Source organism: Lampetra fluviatilis, chromosome 47, assembly GCF_964198595.1.
Source record: "Lampetra fluviatilis chromosome 47, kcLamFluv1.1, whole genome shotgun sequence".
NCBI lineage: Eukaryota > Metazoa > Chordata > Hyperoartia > Petromyzontiformes > Petromyzontidae > Lampetra > Lampetra fluviatilis.
In genome coordinates, this window is record NC_136321.1 from 9,359,604 (window position 1) to 9,380,418 (window position 20,815).

General features: G+C 52.6%; 1 protein-coding gene across 1 annotated transcript in view; it reads left to right on the top strand.

The window, feature by feature from the left end:
* Positions 1-20,815, top strand: part of LOC144947781 (single-minded homolog 2-like) — a 65,920-nt gene that overhangs the window by 41,310 nt on the left and 3,795 nt on the right. Inside the window, exons 2-7 of the mRNA XM_078877136.1 lie at positions 11,045-11,127; positions 11,540-11,629; positions 12,307-12,415; positions 13,343-13,431; positions 14,717-14,916; positions 20,582-20,688. Of these exons, the coding sequence (XP_078733262.1) occupies positions 11,045-11,127; positions 11,540-11,629; positions 12,307-12,415; positions 13,343-13,431; positions 14,717-14,916; positions 20,582-20,688 (678 nt within the window). The remainder of the gene's footprint in view (positions 1-11,044; positions 11,128-11,539; positions 11,630-12,306; positions 12,416-13,342; positions 13,432-14,716; positions 14,917-20,581; positions 20,689-20,815) is intronic.

The window sequence follows — 20,815 nt, forward strand, 5'->3', positions numbered from 1 at the left end:
TGGTTGAAACCACAACCGCCAGCCGCCTTTGTCACTCCAGTGCCGATGTGTTACACATGAAACAGCGGGTACTCATGGGAGGGCTCTGGACCGTCTGAGATATCACGCACAGCTGATGTTAGCGCGGACAGGAATTGAACGCAGATCTCCGAGTTCATCATAGCATTCGTACCGCAGATGTAAGGAATAAGAAAATAGTCGGAATATTGGATTCTGTATACATTATTTATATAATGTGACAATGGTGTGGAAGAATAATCGGCCCGTTCGTTTTCATTCGTAATCCACGTCAAGTTCACGTACAAGAGTCCCCGTCGTGCACACAACGCATTTGCACTGCCACTCTTTCCAGACGAGAAAGTCCGACCCAACTGTTCTTGAGGCTTCCAAAGACTCCGAGACCCACAGAGACCCATAGTGACCCATAGCCTGTATAGATACCCGTAGACTCGAATACATACTCAAAAACTCAAATAGATACCGATAGACACAGAGTGATCCAGAGCCTCACATAGGCAGCCAAACAATCTCCGACGAGAACTCTCGTACATTTTATCCGAAGTAATTTCAACTTTGTTATTGAGTCGTGTGTCATTTAAGGGACTGAGCCCAGATAACATCGGACAAATTGGTTATTGACCAGGATCGTTAAACTCGATATTGAAATGCTTCATGATACATGCGGACTGGAAATCGTTACAGAATCCATGCGTAAGCATCATTTTTATTCTAGTTGCGTTTAATGTGCTGTACATAGAATGCTTATTTTTCTTTTTAGTACATAGGCACTTTAGTTTAAAGTGTTTACAGTGTCACAATTTAACGTACACACTCACAAACGTACAAACACATGTACGGCATAAAAAATACGTATCATCTTATACATATAACGTAACTACACACACAATATTTCTGTATACAAATATTAATTGCATATAATACACACCTACATCGGTAGGTATATTACTAGAATATAAATACATATGAACACTTATACGGACTACAATAATTATATTACCGAATTAAATACACAATCTATATTGCTACGAGGGTTTTAAATAGGCAGTAAATTCACTCGATGTGTGTGTGTATCATTATACACACATATAGTGGGAGCGGTGGCGCAGTGGTTAGCGCAACTGTGTTATGAACTCGGTTGTCCGGGTTCGATTCCAGAACCAGTCCTGGGCCTCCCCTCGGTCGACTCAGCCTTAAAAATGCGGTGTGTAAACATCAGTTTTGGTGAAACAAAGCGGCCACACTGGAGTCGTAAGAGTGCATAATAAGACATTCTGACTTACATGTACTGTACACTGTATAATCCTCTATAAAGACGTAGTATCATATACACGGCAAACATTCGTACTAAAAATCTATACATTCTAATTGCAAAATAATTGCCATTTCATTACTGCAAACATCATTCACTCGATGTAGCATCGGCATCATTATCACTGAAAATGTAAATTCGAAAGACGATCGATTTAAATTATTTGACCGAATGTCTGAAAAAAAATATGATGATGATGAGATGTTCTCTACTGACATAAAACATGTTGTGGATTTCACACCTGATGATGATTGCTTGTGTTGCAGTCGAAACGTCGTGATAATTTTTTGTATTGTTTTATATTTGTATTATTTTATTATTTCCCTTCTACGTGACTTTACCGAAAGAACCAAGAATATATGTTGTATGTGTATATACATGAACGTGTGAGTTTACATGTCTGCGCGTGTGTGCGCCTACATATGTACTTGTGTCTGTGTGTGTGTTGACCCGGCCTCGAATGAGTACCGGGTGCTCTGTGTAAACATCGCCACTGGGGAGACAAAGGCGGTTGGGCGTTGTGCTGGCCGCCTACCCACCCCCTCGTGTGCCGTGTCGGCCTTCACGCGTGCTGCCCCGCTTACAGCATATGCCCCAACAGTCTATGTTCAGGCTACTGGGGGGGATCTTTACTTTCATGTCTATATTTATATTACACAGTCTACGGTAAGACAAAACGCAACGCATTCCTCAATAACATCGTGGTCTGAAAAGTAAAAACAAATATAGGCTACGTTTCGGGTAATTAGCATGCTTCATAAGGACGTAAGGTGCCATTACCCGAAACGTTGACAATTATATATTTTTGCTAAGACCCCGGTGTTATTGACACGGAATGATTGTTGTTGTTTGTGCTTGCGCACCTGCTGTCAACACAAAAGCAGCAGCATCATCATCGCCGGATGAGTCGGCGTCTCTATATAAAGGTACAACATGGTTCCGTACTCGAACCCGCGGGGAGTTTTTTTGGCAAGACATTAAAAACACACAAAGATCCCCCGTATAGCCTGTAACAGACTGTTGGGGCAAGTGCTGTTCGCGAGCACCTTTTGAAGGCCGAAACGGCACACGAGGGGGTGGGTGCCCACCACCACGCCCGGCCGCCTTTGTCTCCCCGTGGCGATGTTCACACACCGCACCAAGTACTCATTTGAGGCCGAGTCGACCTCGGGGAGGCCCAGGACCGGTTCAGATAATCGTCACATGTGTCGGCCGTGAGCGGGAATCGAACTCGGGTCGCCGGGTTCGTAGCGCAGCGCGCTAACCGCTCCACCACCGCTCCCCACAAGACGTATATTCACACACTCACACGCAGTGCACGATAGCGACCTCGCAGCCTCAATGTAGCAACCACGAGCAAAGCGCTACGCTTTGTAAATGTTCCGCAATTATTGCTCTGGCTCGCTCGCTCGCTCCCTTCGTCTCGATCGGCGTGCGCGTGACTGCAGTGTAATATCAAGATTCCACCTCCCCTTGTAAGCGCAGTGCCAACGAATGGTCTGGCACTCATCATCACCGTCAATGTTCTCCCCCCGCCGACAACGGGCGATAGCTGACACTACGATGCACATTTTAGATTTAAAGAAAATACAAAAACAAATCCACAACGATACAAAGAATCCCCCTCCCCCCGGGTCGCCTTGAACAGACTATTGGGGGCAAGTGCTGTTAAGGTTTGGCGCGTAGCTAACACCGGTGACGATTATATCTGAACCAGTAGTGGGCCTCTCCCCTAGGTCCACTCAGCCTCGAATGACTACCTGGTGCGATGTGTAAACATCGCCACTAGGGAGACAATGGCGGCCGGGTATTGTGTTTGACACCGAACCCGCTCGCGTGCCGTGCCGGCCTGATAGGTTCTACTCGTGCACAGCACTTGCCCCAACAGTCTGTTTAGCGGCTAGACAGGGAAGCTTGTCTTTGTGTGTTTGTTTGGTGTACCTAGCCTGGCACAAGCGCTGGCGAGGTCATCGCGTGACTGAGCGAATGGCAACTGTTGTTGTTGTTGCTGTGAATAAGTGTTCATGAACATTGCCTCTGTGTACTGTATGTGTAAATATTACTGCGCCGTGCAGCAATATCATTCTAATACGCCAACCGCTTTCCCGAATAAGTCCAACAATATTAATGTTAAATGTTTGGACTAACAGTTAGTAGAGAAATAAAATTGCATTATTATTTGCCGACGAATGCAACAATAATAACGTACTTTAATTACGTTTCTAAAACACCATTGGCAAACTCCACTGCTGGATGAGTGCCTCCCCAATGCCGTGTCGATCATGGGAGTTGTATGACCATACTTCACCACGCTGGACCGGTTGGTGCTACAGGACCAGTTGAGGTTATCACTCGCCATTGACGTTTGCCGTGGCCGGGATTCGAACTCAGGTTGCCAAGTTGATTCATAGTGCAGTGCGCTAACCACTGCGCCACCGCTCCACCCCCTATACGTATGCTCTACTTGAGACCTGAGTTCGATTCCTATCCGCGCTTACATCACTGATGCATGATATCTGAAGCGGTCCAGAGACATTCCATTAAGAGGACTAGTCCTTGAAGCGAGTCCCCGCTGTTGTGTGTGTGTGTCACACATCAGCACTGGGGAGACAAAGGCGGCCTTCTGTGGTACTAACCACACCACCCCCTCGTCTGCCGTTCCGCCCTTAATAGGTGCTCGCCAACAGCAGGCGTCCCAACAGTTTGTGAAACGATACGCGGAGTCTCTGCCTTTGTCGGAGTGGATATGTCCGACACGAATTTAAGCTTATTAAAAATATATATTCAAATTAAATACGTATAAAGTTACACTTCAGGACATCGTTAATGTACTCCAGTGACGTTAAAGTCACCTTACATAGATTACCCATAGACTCGCATAGAGACCCAAAGACTCGCATAGAGACCCATAGACTCACAAAGAGACCCATAGACTCGCATAGAGACCCATAGACTCACAAAGAGACCCATAGACTCGCATAGAGACCCATAGATTCGCATAGAGACCCATAGACTCACACAGCGACCCATGATCCCTATGTGAGTATGGGTGACGTCAACATCACATCACGAACATCAGGTGATGGCGAGTTGCGGGTCGACTCGTTGATAATTGGAACACAGAGGCAGTGTGTGGTGGTGAAGATGGTGATGATGCTGTTGCTACACCAATGATGAGCTCTCTGTGAAAGTATGTGGGTCTTTGAGTCTATGGCGCTTCATGTGAGTCTCTTGGTCTTTACGTGAGTCACTCGGTCTTCGTGTTAGTCTATGGGATTGTAAGTCTGTAGGTCCCTCTGTGAGTGAATCTAGGGGGTAGAGCTGGTGCATCTACCGGTCATCTCAGTGAGCCGACCCATGGCACCTGCTGGGTCTGTCCCGAGACTTCCTGTCAGAGAGCCTTCGACACTTCACGTGGCCTCAAAGTGCACCTAGCCTGGCACCGTCACCGTCACTTAGTGGCGAATGGCGGAAATTGGTGAGACTCTGGGTCTCGAGCACTGTAGATGACCCTGTCAGCGCATTCCAGTTTTTTCAATGGATATCTATGCGAGTCTCTTGATCGCTACGCGAGTCCATGGGTCTCTGCGTGAGTATGTGGATCTCTATGTAAGTCTATGGGTTTTTTTTGTGAGATGAGTCTAAGGCTTTTAGAAGTTACGGCTCAAAGGGTTGCGTGATTGGGCCGCGAAGCCAATGCTGTAATTGTCAACTCTGGAACGTCTCAGTTTTGATTTGATGTTCTGGAGACGCCATGTGACTCGTTCCAAATTAGTCTCATCGCGGAGTCCCTTGAGTTCCCACGTGGTTCACCAACATCAACTTGAATTACATTTTCTTTTAATTAGCCAGCGGGGTGAGGGAGGGGGGGATGTCATTGTCGTTTTGAAAAAGTGGGACTTGGATACGTGATGATGATTATGATGATAACACAGTGATGATAATGATTTTATGATCGTGACGGTGATAATGATCAGAGTGAAACACATTAGACGGTGGTGCTGTGATGGCAGTTTTGCACAATCACAATTTAAGATCATCCCCTAAACACACTCGCCAATAATTGATCACTGTGTGTGTGGCCTTAAAACAAACAAATATAATAGGTGACGTTTCGGGCAATGGCCCTTCATAGCACATAGACAGGCCAGAGAGGTAGAGTTAATTGGGGTGAGAGAATGCGCTCATGAACAGCAGTGGTTCTTGGTGACGATGCTAAAGATGTGTGGTGGTTAAAGTGATGGGTGACGTGTGACAGTGACGATAATCACAGCGGTGATGACGTCGATGATGATGATGATCGTGGTGGTGGAGATGATGATTATAGTGCGGTGTGATCATTACAATAACGATCGTGATAATTCTAATATATTATTATGGTGATGTTAATGAATGGCGGTGGTTCTGGGGTTGATGGTAATGATGATGACGATCAATATTTGAATTCTCAAGACTTAGAAAGCAAAAAAAATCACACCTCTCGCCCGTCTATATTCTGCACTCGAACTGCAGGCAACGCAGCAAAAATATATAACATATATAATTAAAGAAACACGCACACATGTTTTCCCAGTCTCTTATAAAGTAATAAATACAAATATTGTAACGATGGCATAGTTATGAGGACGGTAATCATACTTAATGGTAATGCCGTACAATTCTGCTCGCAGTTCCACGTGAAGTCAATAAAAATGCAAAGGAGCCCCTGATTACAATTAAATGGCCATCGATTTGAGTTGAATTAAATACCTAATGTGGTGGTGGCAGCGGTGGTGGTGGAGGAGGAGGGAGTAGCAGGAAGATAATATATTTGTATCCTGGATAATTAGTGGATCATTAGGAGGGGGAGGCTGCCATGGAGACAAGGGTTTTTTTTGGTTGGCTTGTGCGTGTTGTGGTGTGCAGTGTGTGTAGGGGGGGTTCTTGAAGAGCGGTGGTGTAGCGGTTAGCGCGCTGCGCTACGAACCCGCTTACCCGAATTCGATTCCCGCTCACGGCCAACACCAGTGACGATTATCTGAACCGGTCCTGGGCCTCCCCTAGGTCGACTCAGACTCATACGAGTACCTGATGGCGGTGTGTAAACATCGCCACTGGGGATACAAAGGCGTTCGGGCGTGGTGCTGGCCACCCCACCCCCTCGTGTACCGTTCAGGCCCTCATTAGTGCTCGCGAACAGCGCTTGCCCCAACAGTCTGCTCAGGCTATACGGGGGACCTTTGTCTTTGTATCTCTCTCGATGGAAGCCATGATACCATACACACCCGTAGGGCTTCCCTCTTGCCTTAATGGGTGCTCGCTAACAGCACTTGCTCCCAGCAAAGACCCCATACGTGCGTATGGCTGGTGGGGGGAGTGGTGTTTGTATTCTATTTGTGTGCACGCATTGTAACAGTCTCTCTCCATCGCTCTCTCTCTCTCCTCTCTATGCATGCATGCAATATCCGTATGTATATGCATGTGTGTCAAATACCCCCCCCCCCCCCCCTCTAATATTACACGTGTAGAGCACTCGCCTCCACGTGGCGCAGAATGCTGATGTGATGATTACCCCGATGCTCTCCTACCCGCCCTACCCCCTCGTCTCTCTCTCCTCCCTACTCACCCCAGGCCCGCGTTGAGACGGCGGGGCTGGCGGGCGGGGGGGAGACGCCGAGTCGCACCCGCGCATGTTCACGCCTTGGCCACAGGCGGTCACCCCCAGCTCTCATTTAAATGCAATGAGCAAAACGCGCGGCGTACCTGTGTCTTCCTTGATGAACGCGCGCGTCTGTGTGTGTGTGGCAGGGTGCGCGTCTGTGTGTGTCTGTGTGTGAGTGGCAGGGTGCGCGTCTGTGTGTGTCTGTGTGTGTGTGGCAGGGTGCGCGTCTGTGTGTGTCTGTGTGTGTGTGGCAGCGTGCGCGTCTGTGTGTGTCTCTGTGTGTGTGGCAGGGTGCGCGTCTGTGTGTGTCTGTGTGTGTGTGGTGGGGAGCGGTGGTGTAGCGGTTAGCGCACTGCGCTATGAACCTGGCGACCCGTGTTCGATTCCCGCTCACGGCCAGCACTGGTGACGATTATATTATCTGAACGGGTTCTGGGCCTCCCCTGGGTCGACTCGGCCTCAAATAGAGTGTGCGGTTTGTAAACATCGCCACTGGGGAGACAAAGGCGGCCTGGCGTGGCCCTGGCCACTGCATTCCCTTGTGTGCCTTGCCGGCCTTCATAGGTGTTCGCTAACAGCACTTGCCCCTACAGTCTGCTAAGGCTATACTGTACTTGGGTTCTTTGTCTTGAGTATGGGGAGCGGTGGTGCAGTGATTGGCGCACCACGCTACGAATTTAGCCACCCGAGTTCGATTCCCGCTCACGGTCAACACCAGGTGACGATTATCTAAACCGGTCCTGGGCCTCCCCTAGGTCGACTCAACCTGAACTGAGTACCTGGTACGGTGTGTAGAGCTCAGCATTGCTGGCCACCCGTGCCGACATTCATAGGCGCTTGCCCAATCAGTCTGTTAAGGCTATACGGGGGACCTTTGTCTTTTTATATCGTGCACGTGAATTTGTGTACGAATGCAATGGTATGCAGAGGGCAGTGCCGACCAATCCAGTGTTGCACTGCACTTCTATGACGACCAGCAACGGTCAGGTGTGGGGAGGCCCTCATCCAGCAGTGGATTGACACGTGCTGTGTACGGGTGCTGAGTTGTTCATCACGTATTTATTTATTTAAATAAAGGCCACGGTGTTTCGGACACCACGTGTTGACCTAAACTTGCATTGGCAGCGATGCCATGAAGGGTCCATTGTCCGAAACGTCGCTCCCCCCCACACAAACGGTGTGATTGGGTTTTGTTGTTGTTGGTGGTGTCACGTGCGTGTGTGGGTTGTGTCAAGAGGAGCGACGCTCAGAACAACGAGCGGAGCGCCGGGTGGCTAAAGCGCAGCAAGTTGGCACAGTAGGGGCCGCAGGTGGTGGTGCATCGGCCACTCATCTCGGTCAGTCGACCCACGGCACTTGCTGGGTCTGCCCCCGACCTCCTGCCGGCGGGCGTTCGGCACTGCCACGTGGCCTTAACGTGCACCTAGCATGGCACAAGCGCCGCGGTGACGTCACCGCCACTGAGTGGCGAACGGCGGTTGTCGTCGTCGTCGAGGGAGAAGTCCACAGTGGCGCGCATCCCCTAAGATTTATTGTTTAGCGGCCGATGCTTGCAAAGTGCCTGACCACACCGCTTAATGACTTTTCCTCGCCAGTAATCTCTGCATCAGTATGCGGGCTCATGTGCCCCCACTCGCCCATCCTGTCCCCTTCGTTGCGTGTTCTCCTCCTCCTGCTGCCTCACCCATCGCTCCCCCCCCCGCTCCACACCCACCCACCCCATTACGTAACCATCAAGTGCCGCCCGCGGCTTCTTTGGGCGCAACGGGGAACTTCGCTCCGCGCGGTTCGAGCTCCGCTGAGCGGGCAGGGTTTGAAAGAAAGAAAGAACGCTCTTGGAAGTTGGTTCAATGCCCACCGCCACTTGTCCCCACACCTCAACTCCCCTGCCACCCTACACCCACCCCACCTCCACCCCCACCCCCCCACACCTCTACACCCCTGCCACCCTATACCCAGACCCCTCCACCCCCACACCTCTACAACCCTGCCACCCTACACCCACCCCCCACACCTCCACACCCCTGCCACCCTACACCCAGATCCCCCCCCCACACCTCCACACCCCTGCCACCCTATACTCAGACCCCTCCACCCCCACACCTCTCCACCCCTGCCACCCTATACTCAGACCCCTCCACCCCCACACCTCCACACCCCTAACACCCTATACCCAGACCCCTCCACCCCCACACCTCTCCACCCCTGCCACCCTATACTCAGACCCCTCCACCCCCACACCTCTCCACCCCTGCCACCATATACTCAGACCCCTCCACCCCCACACCTCCACACCCCTAACACCCTATACCCAGACCCCTCCACCCCCACACCTCTCCACCCCTGCCACCCTACACCCAGACCCCTCTACCCCCCACCCACTCCTGCCTCTGTCCACTTCCGCAGGCAGCGGGACTGATTTTGGGCACGTCGTGTGCAGGGTGGGCTCAAGTGTGGGGGGGGGGGGGTCACCCACCTACCGAGATGTTCTACTGAGCGTGGACGAAGAGGCACCTGGATTTGTATCGAGCGAGGGATCTCTGGGCTTTCCGCCAGCAGTGGATTGAGCCGGCAATTGCAAGGGCTGCGCATAATGCTGCCCCTCTTCCCACCCAATTCACCATTCACAAACCCGCACTGACCAGCGTGGTGAAGTATGGTCAAACAATCCCCCCCCCCCCATATGATCAGGGGTATGGGGTGGCCTACAAATATATCATCTCCGGAAAGTAAGACAACGCACACCAAACATATGGCCCCGTGTCAATAAAGTTACACAAATCTGGTCAACAACGATGGTGACGTCACCACGGCGCTTGTGCCAGGCTACGTGCACTTTGAGGCTTTCGACACAAATGCGGCCGAGCGTGGTGCTGGCCACCCACCGCCTCACGTGCCGTGCCGGCCTTCATAGGGGCTGCTACTCGCTAACAGCACTTGCCCCAACAGTCTGTTACAGGCTATACGGAGGATCTTTGTCTTGTCTTGTCTTTGTAATCGTGTACGAGGCCGCGTGTAGGTGCATGTGTGGAGATCGGTAGCATAGTTGTTAGCTCACTGCACTACGAACCCGGTGACCCAAGTTCGATACCCGGTCAGAGCCAACATCAATGTCGGGTAAAATCCGAATTGGCCCAGGGCCTCCCCTAGATCGTCTCGGCCTTCGATGAGTACCTCGTGTGGTGTGTGGACATCAGGATTTGGAAGACACCAGCTTCCAGGTCGTGGTTTGCGAGCCATAAACCACTCCTCTGTGCGCTGTGCCGACGAGCGTAGCGTGCCCGCTCCCAGCGCTCGAAGCAACTCAATCAGACAGCGTGGGCTGACACGAGGTGACCACGCGGCTCAGAGACCAGAGCGCAAGGCTTGCACCACTGCGGGCCCTTGGGTTCGAATCCAGGAAGCCACCTGAGATTTTAAACCGAGGTCTAAAGCGCAGTGAGTTGTGCATATGTTTGTTGTGCTTAATGTGGCCGAATGGCAGCTCTTGAGAGTGACACCATTGCTCTCGTATTGCGTGGCGCGTGTGGAAGGCGTTGGCCACCCCTCTACCCTACAACGCATATGGACCTAAGGTGTGACCTGAAGAAGTGACGTCTCAGATTTGGTTCTGTGATGTCCACTTGCGTGCGCCGTCTCTCTCGCGTGTAGCCATATTTTATTATCCCCCCACCCCCCACCACTCCCAATTTCTTATTTATTTTGGGGCAATAATAAATGAAGGCTACATGGGGGATCTTTGTCTTTGTGTGTCCGTGTGTGTGTGGGGATCGGTAGTGTAGCAGGTTAGTGCTCTGCGCTACGAACCCGGCCACCCGAGTTCGATTCCCGCTCACGGCCAACACCAATGACGATTATCTGAACCAGTCCTGAGTACCTGGTGCGGTGTGTAGTAAACATCGTCACGAGGGAGACAAAGGCGGCCGGGCGTGGTGTTGGCCACGCGCCTCCTCGTGTGCCGTGCCGGCCTTCATAGGTGCTGCTCGCTAACAGCTCTTGCCCCGACAGTCTGTTGAAGCTACACGGGGGATCTTTACCGTTGTCTTTGTTTTTGTGTGTGTGTGCGCTGTCAGGTCTGGGTGAGGCGTGGGGTCACACTGCCCGGAGCAGTGCCCTTGACAATGTGGGCCGGGAGCTGGGTTCACATCTGCTGCAGGTCAACGCACGCACGCGCGCACACGCGCACACACACGCACCGTGAAACCAAGCAAACAAAAGCATTGAGACGTGGCCAAGAACGCACTCACGTTACAATTTACCGGCGTAAATGTGAAGTAGATACTAACCAATTACCAAAGTGTAATAACAGGGGGTGTGTCGGTTCGCCGCGTGAGTAAAACGTTGTGTCGTAAAACCCTCCACCTGATGCAGAGGAGGGGTTTGTAGCTGCACCACCACCACGACAACAACAACAACAACCACAACCGCCGCTCGCCATGTAAGTGGCGGTGACGCCGCCGCCACGGCGCTTGTGCCAGGCTAGGTGCGCACGCGAGTTTTGCTCACGTCGCGTAAACAGACGCTGGCGCGGGTCGCAAATGCTCTCGGTGCGTCTCGTCGGTGGACAGACGCTGGACGGATTCATATTCGTGGTGGCTCCGGACGGCAAGATCATGTACATCTCGGAGACGGCATCGGTCCACCTGGGCCTCTCTCAGGTAAGATGCTCCGCGTCGTCCATTCGCCGTCGCCCACAACGCCGGGGGGAGCCGGACGGCTCGCGTCCCCAATAAAACACTCGGGCGTCGACGCGTTGCCTCGCCCGGCTTGTCCGCGTCCCTCCCGTGCCTCGGTCCCGGTACCTGCGGTGCGTGTTCACGCGATTACGTCTCTCTCTCTCTGTGTCTCTCTCCCCCTCTGTCTGTCTGCCTGTCAGTCCATCTGATGGTCTGTGTCTACCTGCTAATCTGCCTGTCAGTGTGCTCGCTTGTGTGCCTGTCTGTCTATCCATCTGCCTGCCTGTCCATCTCTATATCCACCTGTCTCTCTGTCTGTACATCAACCTGTCTGTCTGTTTGTCTATCCACCTACCTGTCTGTCTAAATATTAACCTGTCTGTCCGACTCTCTGTTAATCCCTCCGTCTCTCTGCCCGTGTGTCGAACCTGTGTGTTCATCTCTCTCCGTGTCTCTGTCTCTCTCTCTGCGTCACGTCGGTGACATCCAGGTGTGCGGTGCCAGTGACCCAGCGGGTGAATGTGGTGGGCATGGGGCTCTGGGGTGGAGGGGGGGGGTCTGGGGGGTCCTCTCCCAGGGAGGGGGGGGGGGGCTCTGTCCCCCCGCCGCCGCCGCCGCCTCTGACCGTGCCACCCGCCCGCCCCGCTCTGTGTGTGTAGGTAGAATTGACAGGGAACAGTATTTTTGAGTACATCCACCCGGCCGATCACGACGAGATGACGGCCGTGCTGACCTTCCACCAGCCCTTCCACTCCAACTTCGTGCAAGGTGAGAGGGCGGCGGTGGGACGAAGTTGCCCCCCCCCCCCGCGTAGCCTCGACAGACCGATGGGGGCAAGTGCCACCAAGGCCGGCGCGGCGCACCCAGCCGGCGTGGTCACGTGCCGCTCCCCCGACCGCTTTCTTCACCCCGGTGCTGATGTCTTAGACACCGCGCCAGGAGCGCCGTTTGAGGCCGAATGGAGCTAGCGGATGCCCCGAGACCGCTTCAGATGTCCGGGTGGCCGGGGTTGGTGGCGCTGTGCGGTGCGCTGGAGACTCCCCCCTGGTTCCATGTCCCGGGTGTGGCAGTCGAAACGGGGTCGCTCGTGGCGCGCGTCGGATCGCGCGCCGTGTGGTGAAGTGTGGGTACTGTCGCCTTCTTCAAGACGTCTTGCTGGCAGGGAAGAGAAGGCCAAGTACCCAAGAGCGGGTATCTCCAGAGCTCCCTCCAGTGGAAGGCTCTTCCGACAGCGGTGGCGTGAGCGGGCAATAGCAGGGCTGCGCCTTTGCCAATTTTGCGGAAGACGTTAGCAGTTGTTTATCATTCTAAGGACGATATTGTATTTGGATGATGATGATGATGCGATTTGATTTAACGTGAATTTTTTTTTCAGATGATAATGCCAAGTGAATGAGGGTGTTCATTAATGACTTACATTAAGTACTTCCACAATTGATGTTGTGACGCAAATTTGTATTGGATGTGAACTCACGTGATGATGGCATCAAATCAATGATTATTATGGTACGTTGATCTTCATCGTCAGCCACGATCGATCCACTGCTAGACGAACACATTATTCAGGCCGTCTCGAGACGGAGAGGCGGAGGGGGGGGGGCATAGGCGGGCAGTTGCAGGGGCTGCCCCTTTACCAGCTGCTCACACGCCCCTCTCTGCTCCCTCCCCACCTACCACCCCTCCGTCCTCCTCCAGCGGAGCTGGAGATCGAGCGATCGTTTTTCCTGCGCATGAAGTGCGTCCTGGCCAAGCGGAACGCGGGGCTCACGTGCGGAGGATACAAGGTGAACAAACCCCCCGGGGTGCCGCTGTCGTGAGCGGTCACTGGCGACACTCCTCCCGCACGTGGTCGGGCAGAGCCACTTGGTTTACCCGGCTCCTGGTTACGTAACCGCACGCTGCATCTTTCTTTCGCGTCGTACGTGGCTGGCCATGCTCATCGGAGGTGCGGGGTGGAAGGACGAGCGACTAAAAATACGACAGCACCTCGGGTCTCCTTCGTAGGGGAGAGGCACTCGATGGCACGGCTTACAGTTATGGTGACGGTCGCCAAACAACAAAACAACTGTTTTATTTTCCCAGGGTAGTAATAATTATGATAATTAGAATAATTGTAATTAATTTTACATAATGCTTACCACAGATTTAGGGAGCGCTTCTCGTAAAATCTCAAGGAACATTAACGCCCTCTGAGCTGTTAGTTCTCTAGCTCTCGTTCGGAAGCGACTGGGATGATACTTCATCATCACAGCGGTTGATATCATCGTCGTCATCACCGCACGTGGGAATTTATAGTAGCTGCAAGATCATCTGAGCGCGCGTTCATTCTCGATGTAGAGGGGGGGCGTGCGCAAAACCACGTGAGGATCACTAATCATCGTCGTCGTGGTTGATATCATCATTGCCACGCGTACGGAAATGGTGAGGTCGCGGCCAGAGCATCTGAGCGCGCATTGGTTCTCAATGTGGAGGGGGAGGAGGGAAAACCCGGAGAAAGATCCGCGCTGGGACCACCACGGGGAGAGAGAGCGAACACACGCGGACTCCAGATCTACAACAGCAGCAGCATCGCCAGGGTCCGGGATCGAACCCACCACGTCCAGCGCAATTCCTCCGAGCTATGAACTAAAACTATTGTGTATTTTTACAGATGAGGCCCACTGAACTATACAGCTCTCTTTCAGAAGCGACCTGGCCACAAATGACACCTCACCTTAGCGGCTCATCATCATCATCACGTGGGAAATTGTAGCGGCCTCCACCTTCGTTTCCCCTCCCCTCTCCCGCCCCTCACACCCCACGTGCTATGAGAAGAAGAAGAGCCATGACCTAGACACATTGACCGATTACTCGTCAAACTTTTCCTTGCCAGGCCACGGCACTTTTGCGAAATATTTTTGGTTTCTAACAATTACAAATCGTAACAATGCGGCCCTGGGAAAAAAGAAACCCCCCGGAACGCCATCAGCATGGACTCCGAACCTCGTGCCCTGCTTTCTGCCGTATCGGCTGCTCGCCACGGCAGCCCCGGCATGCTCAACGCTCATCCCCCCCCCCCGTGCCCTGCAGGTGATCCACTGCAGCGGCTACCTGAAGGTGCGTCCGTGTGCCCTCGACGTCTCTCCGTTCGAGGCGTGCTACCAGAACGTCGGCCTGGTGGCCGTGGGCCACTCGCTGCCCCCCAGCGCCATCACCGAGATCAAGCTTCACACCAACATGTTCATGTTCCGCGCCTCGCTCGACATGAAGCTCATCTTCCTCGACTCGCGGTGAGCGCTCGACTCGCGAGCGGTGTGAGTGGTGAGCGAGCGGTGAGAGCGGTAAGAGCGCCGCGTTCGTATGGTTTTGGGTTTCTCATGGGTTCATTTGGCGATGATGATGATGCTGCTGCTACTGGAACTTGCTGACCCTACTGGACATGTGTGAAAAAGAGCTTCATAGCTCATCGGATTTCTCCATTGTTAAGAAGTTGCGCGGATCGCTGTCCAGGAACGCGCCGCTGCCAGCAGCGTGCGGTGCTGCTGCAGCTGTCAAAGATTTTGGATCTTTTAAAGTCGATGAACATGTTTAATGTCACACATATTGCATGCATGTGTTGTGTGTACATACGTGCCGTGTGTGTGTGTGTGGGGAGCGGTAGTGTAGTGGTTAGCACGCTGCGCTTCGAACCAGACAACCCGAGTTCTATTCCTGCTCATGGCCAACACGAGTGACGATTATCTGAATCGGTTCAGGGCCTCCACTAGGTCGACTCGGCCATAAATGAGTGCCTGGTGCAGTGTGTAAACATCGGCACTAGGGAGACGAAGGCGGCTGGGCGTGGTGCTGGCCACCCACCCCCTCGCTGACAGTCTGTTAAGGCTACATGGGGTAGTTTTTTTTTGTGTACATCTGTGTGCACTTTAGCTTCGAGTGTGATCCTCTCAAAATTTCCAAGATCCCATACCTGACACCTGCCTGAGGATGCTAAATCTGTCAGTGTTACATCAAACCCAGCTGTTAAAATCTCTGTTCCAGAACCACCAGCACCACTACCAGCACCAGCAGCACCACTACCACCAGCAGCACCACTACCAGCACCAGCACCATCAGCAGCACCACCATCACTCCACATGTCCATTTATCTGCGTGTCTATCTAATTGTCTGCCTGTTTTTTTTTTCTCCATTCTTTTAGTTCTCGATCTGCCTCTGTGTTTCCTTGTCCACATGTGCGCCTCTTTGACCGCCTGTGCGTGCCTCTCTGTCCGCCTGTGCGCGCCTCACCTCTGTCCGCCTGTGCGTGCCTCTCTCTGCCCGTCTGTGCTCGTTCCCGCACGGGCCATTAGCGAGTCCGCACGGTTTCACCAAGATGTGACGCATCAGCCGAACATCTTGGTGGAGGGGGGGGGTGTTACCGCCACTAAACAGGGCAGCGAATTGACGCTCGCCAACGGGAGAGAAAAACAAACGAGAGGCGGGCGGAATTAAAACATCTGGCACCGCCAGATCAACAAGATGACGTAAACACGGTGGTGTCGCGAGGAAGCTACGGCGACCAAAATGTTTCTGGGAATGAGAAAACGCTTCCTTGTGGGTTCCCCCCCCCCTCTCAACAACCTCTCCCCCCATTACGCTCGCCAACGACGGGGCTCGGAGCGCCGATGCGTCTCTCTCCGTCCGTCTGTACCAGGGGCTGGGGAGAAGGAGGATGTTTGCACGTCCAGGTTGTAGACTTCTCTCGCACCGTGCGTAGTCAACCGCGCCAAGCGGAGGCGCGGGGCAAGGACAACAAACTAAGCTGTGCTACAAAGCGGTTCTCAAGAAACGAGTTTTCAACCTTGGGGATTTAAAAGTGCGAACATCTCCAGTGGCTTCCCAATATCGGAAAGAAGAGCGTTCCAGACGGCCGCAGAACGGCATCTGAAAGCGCGCGATGCGGTGAGAATGTCCGGAGTTCGCGTGATTTTGTAGCGCCACATTCAGCGCTACGCTGCGCTACGAACCCGGCGACCCGAGTTCGATTCCCGCTCACGGCCTCCAACTCCAGCGACGATTATCCGAACCGGTCCTGGGCCTCGACTTGGTCAACTCCAAATGAGTATCTGGTACGCCACAAGGAAGACAAAGGCGGTCGGGCGTGGTGCTGGCCAACCCACCCCCTCGTGTGCCGTGCCAGCCTTCATAGGTGCTGCTACTCGCGAACAGCACTCGCCCCAACAGTCTGTTACAGGCGACACGGCGGGGTCATTCAAAAACAATTCGCCTATCCAGACTCGTGCGGTGGTGGTGGTGGTAACGCGACTGGGTGAAGGTGATTGTGCGCAAGTGCTGCTGGGTCGTGACATGTTCTATTCTACTCGTACATGCATGGTGCCAGCAGCAGCAGCAAGATGTTCAGGAGCCCGGTGCCAATGTTGAGACCTACTGCTTATACTGCTGCTGGTCACGATGAGAGGGCTTCAGCAGGGAGAGAGTTCGTGTCGTGTCGCTGTTCCTCCACCTCCTCCGTTGAAGGAGCGCAGACGACCACAGCGGTGTTCACTGTACAGCCCGTAGCGTGGGGTGCTGGCCCACAGTCGCACTGCTACTGTGGCCTGTCTTTAAAGTATCTCTATGGGTATCTCTATGTATCTCTATGGGTCTCTATGCATCTCCATGTGTCTCTGGGTTTACTGCACGGTCCATAACGTGGGGTGCTGGCCACATTCCCACTGCTACTGTGGCCTGTCTTTAAAGTATCTCAATGGGTATCTCTATGAGTGTCAATGGGTCTCTATGTATCTCTATGAGCCTCTACGTATCTCTGAGCCAGGAGAGTCGGGTCTAGAAGTGGTTAGTGCGTCAACCGGTGCATCTGCATCTCAGGAGTTACGCTCGGCCCACCGTGCGTGCGGTCTACGTGGCAAGGTGTGTCGCTCAAACGGCGGCCTTGTTCGTTACAAGCGAACTCGGAGCAATCAAACGCAACGACCACGTGAGACTACGAACGATGCCTGCCTGCCGATGCAAGGAGATGTCCATTTTCCTTAGGGACGGACTTGCATCATGATGTATCTCGTGTGGGTCTCTATGTACGTCTATGGGTCTCTATCTATCTATATGGACCACTATGGGTCTCTATGCATCTCCTATGGGTGTCTGTGTATCTCTATGGGTCTCTATGCATCTCCTATGGGTGTCTATGTACGTATATGGGTCTCTATGTACCTCGATGGGTCTCTATGGGTCTCTATGGGTCTCCATTTATATCTATGGGTCTCTATGGGTCTCCATGTATCTCTATGAGTCTCTATATCTCTATGGGTATCTATGTATCTATATGGGTCTCTATGTATCTCTATGGGTGTCCATGTGTCTCGATGGGTCTCAATGGGTTAGCTTGCACGGTCCATAGTTTAAACAATAAATAAATACCCCACGTCCACGTACCCCCCCCCCCCACAGCCGTGTGTGTGTGGCGCGGTGGGGGCGTGACAGGCGGGGCGTGTTGATGTGCGTGCGTGCTGCGCGTGGCTACACGTGGCTCGCCGAACGTTGACGTCTTAACGAGGGTCAGCCGCTCGGTGTTGCACAAACCCTTCCCGTCGGGTTCGAGTGGCCGGGCAAAAACCGCCCTGCCACTCGAACCTCTCAAAGCGCCCCCTCTGTGCTGTGGCGCGAGCAGCGCAACCGGCAACGTGAACGTACGCGCGTGTGTGTTGAACTTTTTTCGCACCGTACGTAGCGCAACCGTGCTAATCGGTGTGGGGGGGTGGGGTGATGTCAGCCAGCCTCTCGAACGTTGTACGATTCATCATCGCTCGCGTGGCCGCCCACGCCCCGGTTAATTGCCGGGACGTGACTTCGTGAATCGAGGCGGTGGAAATGAGGCCGGCAGCGACGTTTGGTAAACTTCTAAAATTCTAGTAGCCCACGATTTATAGTTAAAATGTCACGCTTTGGGTCGTTTTTTTGTTGTTGCTACGCCAATTATAGACCTCTTCCGAAACGTCGGGCGAGCGTGGAAGAGGAGGCCCATTGTGCCCCGGGGAAGGGAACCTCGTCCAGCTCCGTCGAGTGGAGGAGGCGCTTCTGCCGGCAGTGGCGTGGGCGAGCCATTGCAGGCGGCGGTGCCGGATGATGATCATGCAGGGCCTCTGTGGCATTTGTTATAAAGGGGCCCTACATAAAAACAACACGCACATATTAAAATACTTACTTTTGACTTGCACAGTAAAGTAATTGCACTTGTTTTTAGTTGCTATACAGCCAGATAATACGACAAATCGCTAACCTTAAACACCCGGTCGTTCGTAAAAGTTGAAGGCGGTATAGTACTATAGTAATAGAGCAAGTGCAGAATCACTATACCGGAATTGATAGCTTGAAAGCATTTAGCGCGGGGCCCTTGAAAGTTGTTGGGCTCGTAGCTACATGTGCAGCTACTTGTGTAGCTACTACATGTGTAGCTGCTACTTGTGCAGCTACATGTGCAGCAGCTACTACATGTGCAGCTACTTGTGCTACTGGGATAATCCGGCACTGCTTGCAGGGGCTGCGCCCTCACCCGTCGTGTGAAAGACCTCCGATTATCGCGGTTGGTGCGAAAGAAGTCCAACATGCGTACATTCAAAGACACGAGAAGTTGTCATTCCAGAGACGATGGTGTATTTGAGCAATGATGCGATTTGATTTCTGATGAACGCTAATTTAGATGATGATGGAAAGTGAATGATGTTGTTCATGATTGGTTATGAATTACTGTTGATGATGAATACAACTGTCATGATACATTTAATAGATCAAATTGTAATATGAGGATATATCCGGCTCACTGACGTATCACAAGTTGTCATGGTGATTGGCTCTGCCGGTGCTGGTTTACAGCCAATGGGGGGAAGCCTGGGGGCATGGCCCTGACGTGATGGAAAGGTGACAGCTATAAAGATTGGTTCTGCTGGCTTTGGCCTCAGCCAATGGGGAGATGAGTCAGGGGCGTGGTCCCGCGAGCTGACGAGGGAGCCTGGAAGATTCGATGCAGGCTAACGAGGATTGGCGGAAACGTACCACGTGATCCGGGTATTAAATAGGGGTGGAGACGAACGACAGGTGGTCAGAACGGGAACGAACAGAGGAGGGGGGCCACGCGGGAGCGGGGCTCCGAGTTGCCACGTGGCAGTGCGTCTCTCTCTGTCTATCTGTCCCTCTCACGCTGCCTATCAGCATCGTGAAGTATCTGTAACATAAGTTGAATAAAAACGGATTCCAGAAGTCGTCTCAACGAGCTTTATTACTAAATGATGGCGAATTTATCCATCGGCCATGATCAATCCATTGCTGGGTGGTGGCCTCCCCACACCATCGCTATACCTGGAGACCCTGCGATGGTTGTCATCTACGATTACGAATTTAATCACTGCAACTGTTGATAATAATGGTGGCAACTGGGATCATTTCATTTAATGACATTTTTTAATTAAGGCGATATTGGTGGTGGTGGTGAGATCTCTCTGACATTACGGATGACAAGCGACGCATGATAATTATTGACGATGCCCTTGCTGCTGCTGCTGCTGCTGATAATTGTGACGCTGATGATGATGCCGATGATAACAATGATGATAACGTTGATAACGATGATGATAACGATGTTGGCAAGCGATTCGTGCACACACGGCGATGACTTTGGTGACGCTGGTGCTGTTGATGACAATGAGATGATTATTGATGATGGTGAGTTTATTCACGACTATAATGATGCGATTATTATGAATCATTATTGCTGATGCTGTTGATGCCCATTGACGACGTTGGTGAGAACGATGATGATAATACTTTTACCAAGGATGATGACGACGATGCTTCCGATGATGATAAGATTCCTATTATCAGTAGTGATGTTCATAATGTTGTCACTGTCGACGATGACGTCACTGCCGTTGATGACGTCACTGACGATGCCGCTGTGTTGCCAGGGTGTCGGCGCTCACGGGCTACGAGCCGCAGGACCTCATCGAGAAGACGCTGTACCACCACGTGCACGGCTGTGACGTGTTCCACCTGCGCTACGCCCACCACCTGCGTGAGCTCCGCACGGGGACAGCTGCCACTGGGGGTGCCCCTAGGCTAGACCGCACGGCAGCAATCATCGCCCCCCCTACGTGTAGCCTACAAGATTGTGTCCCTGGCGGGCGAGGCTGTGACGCGTC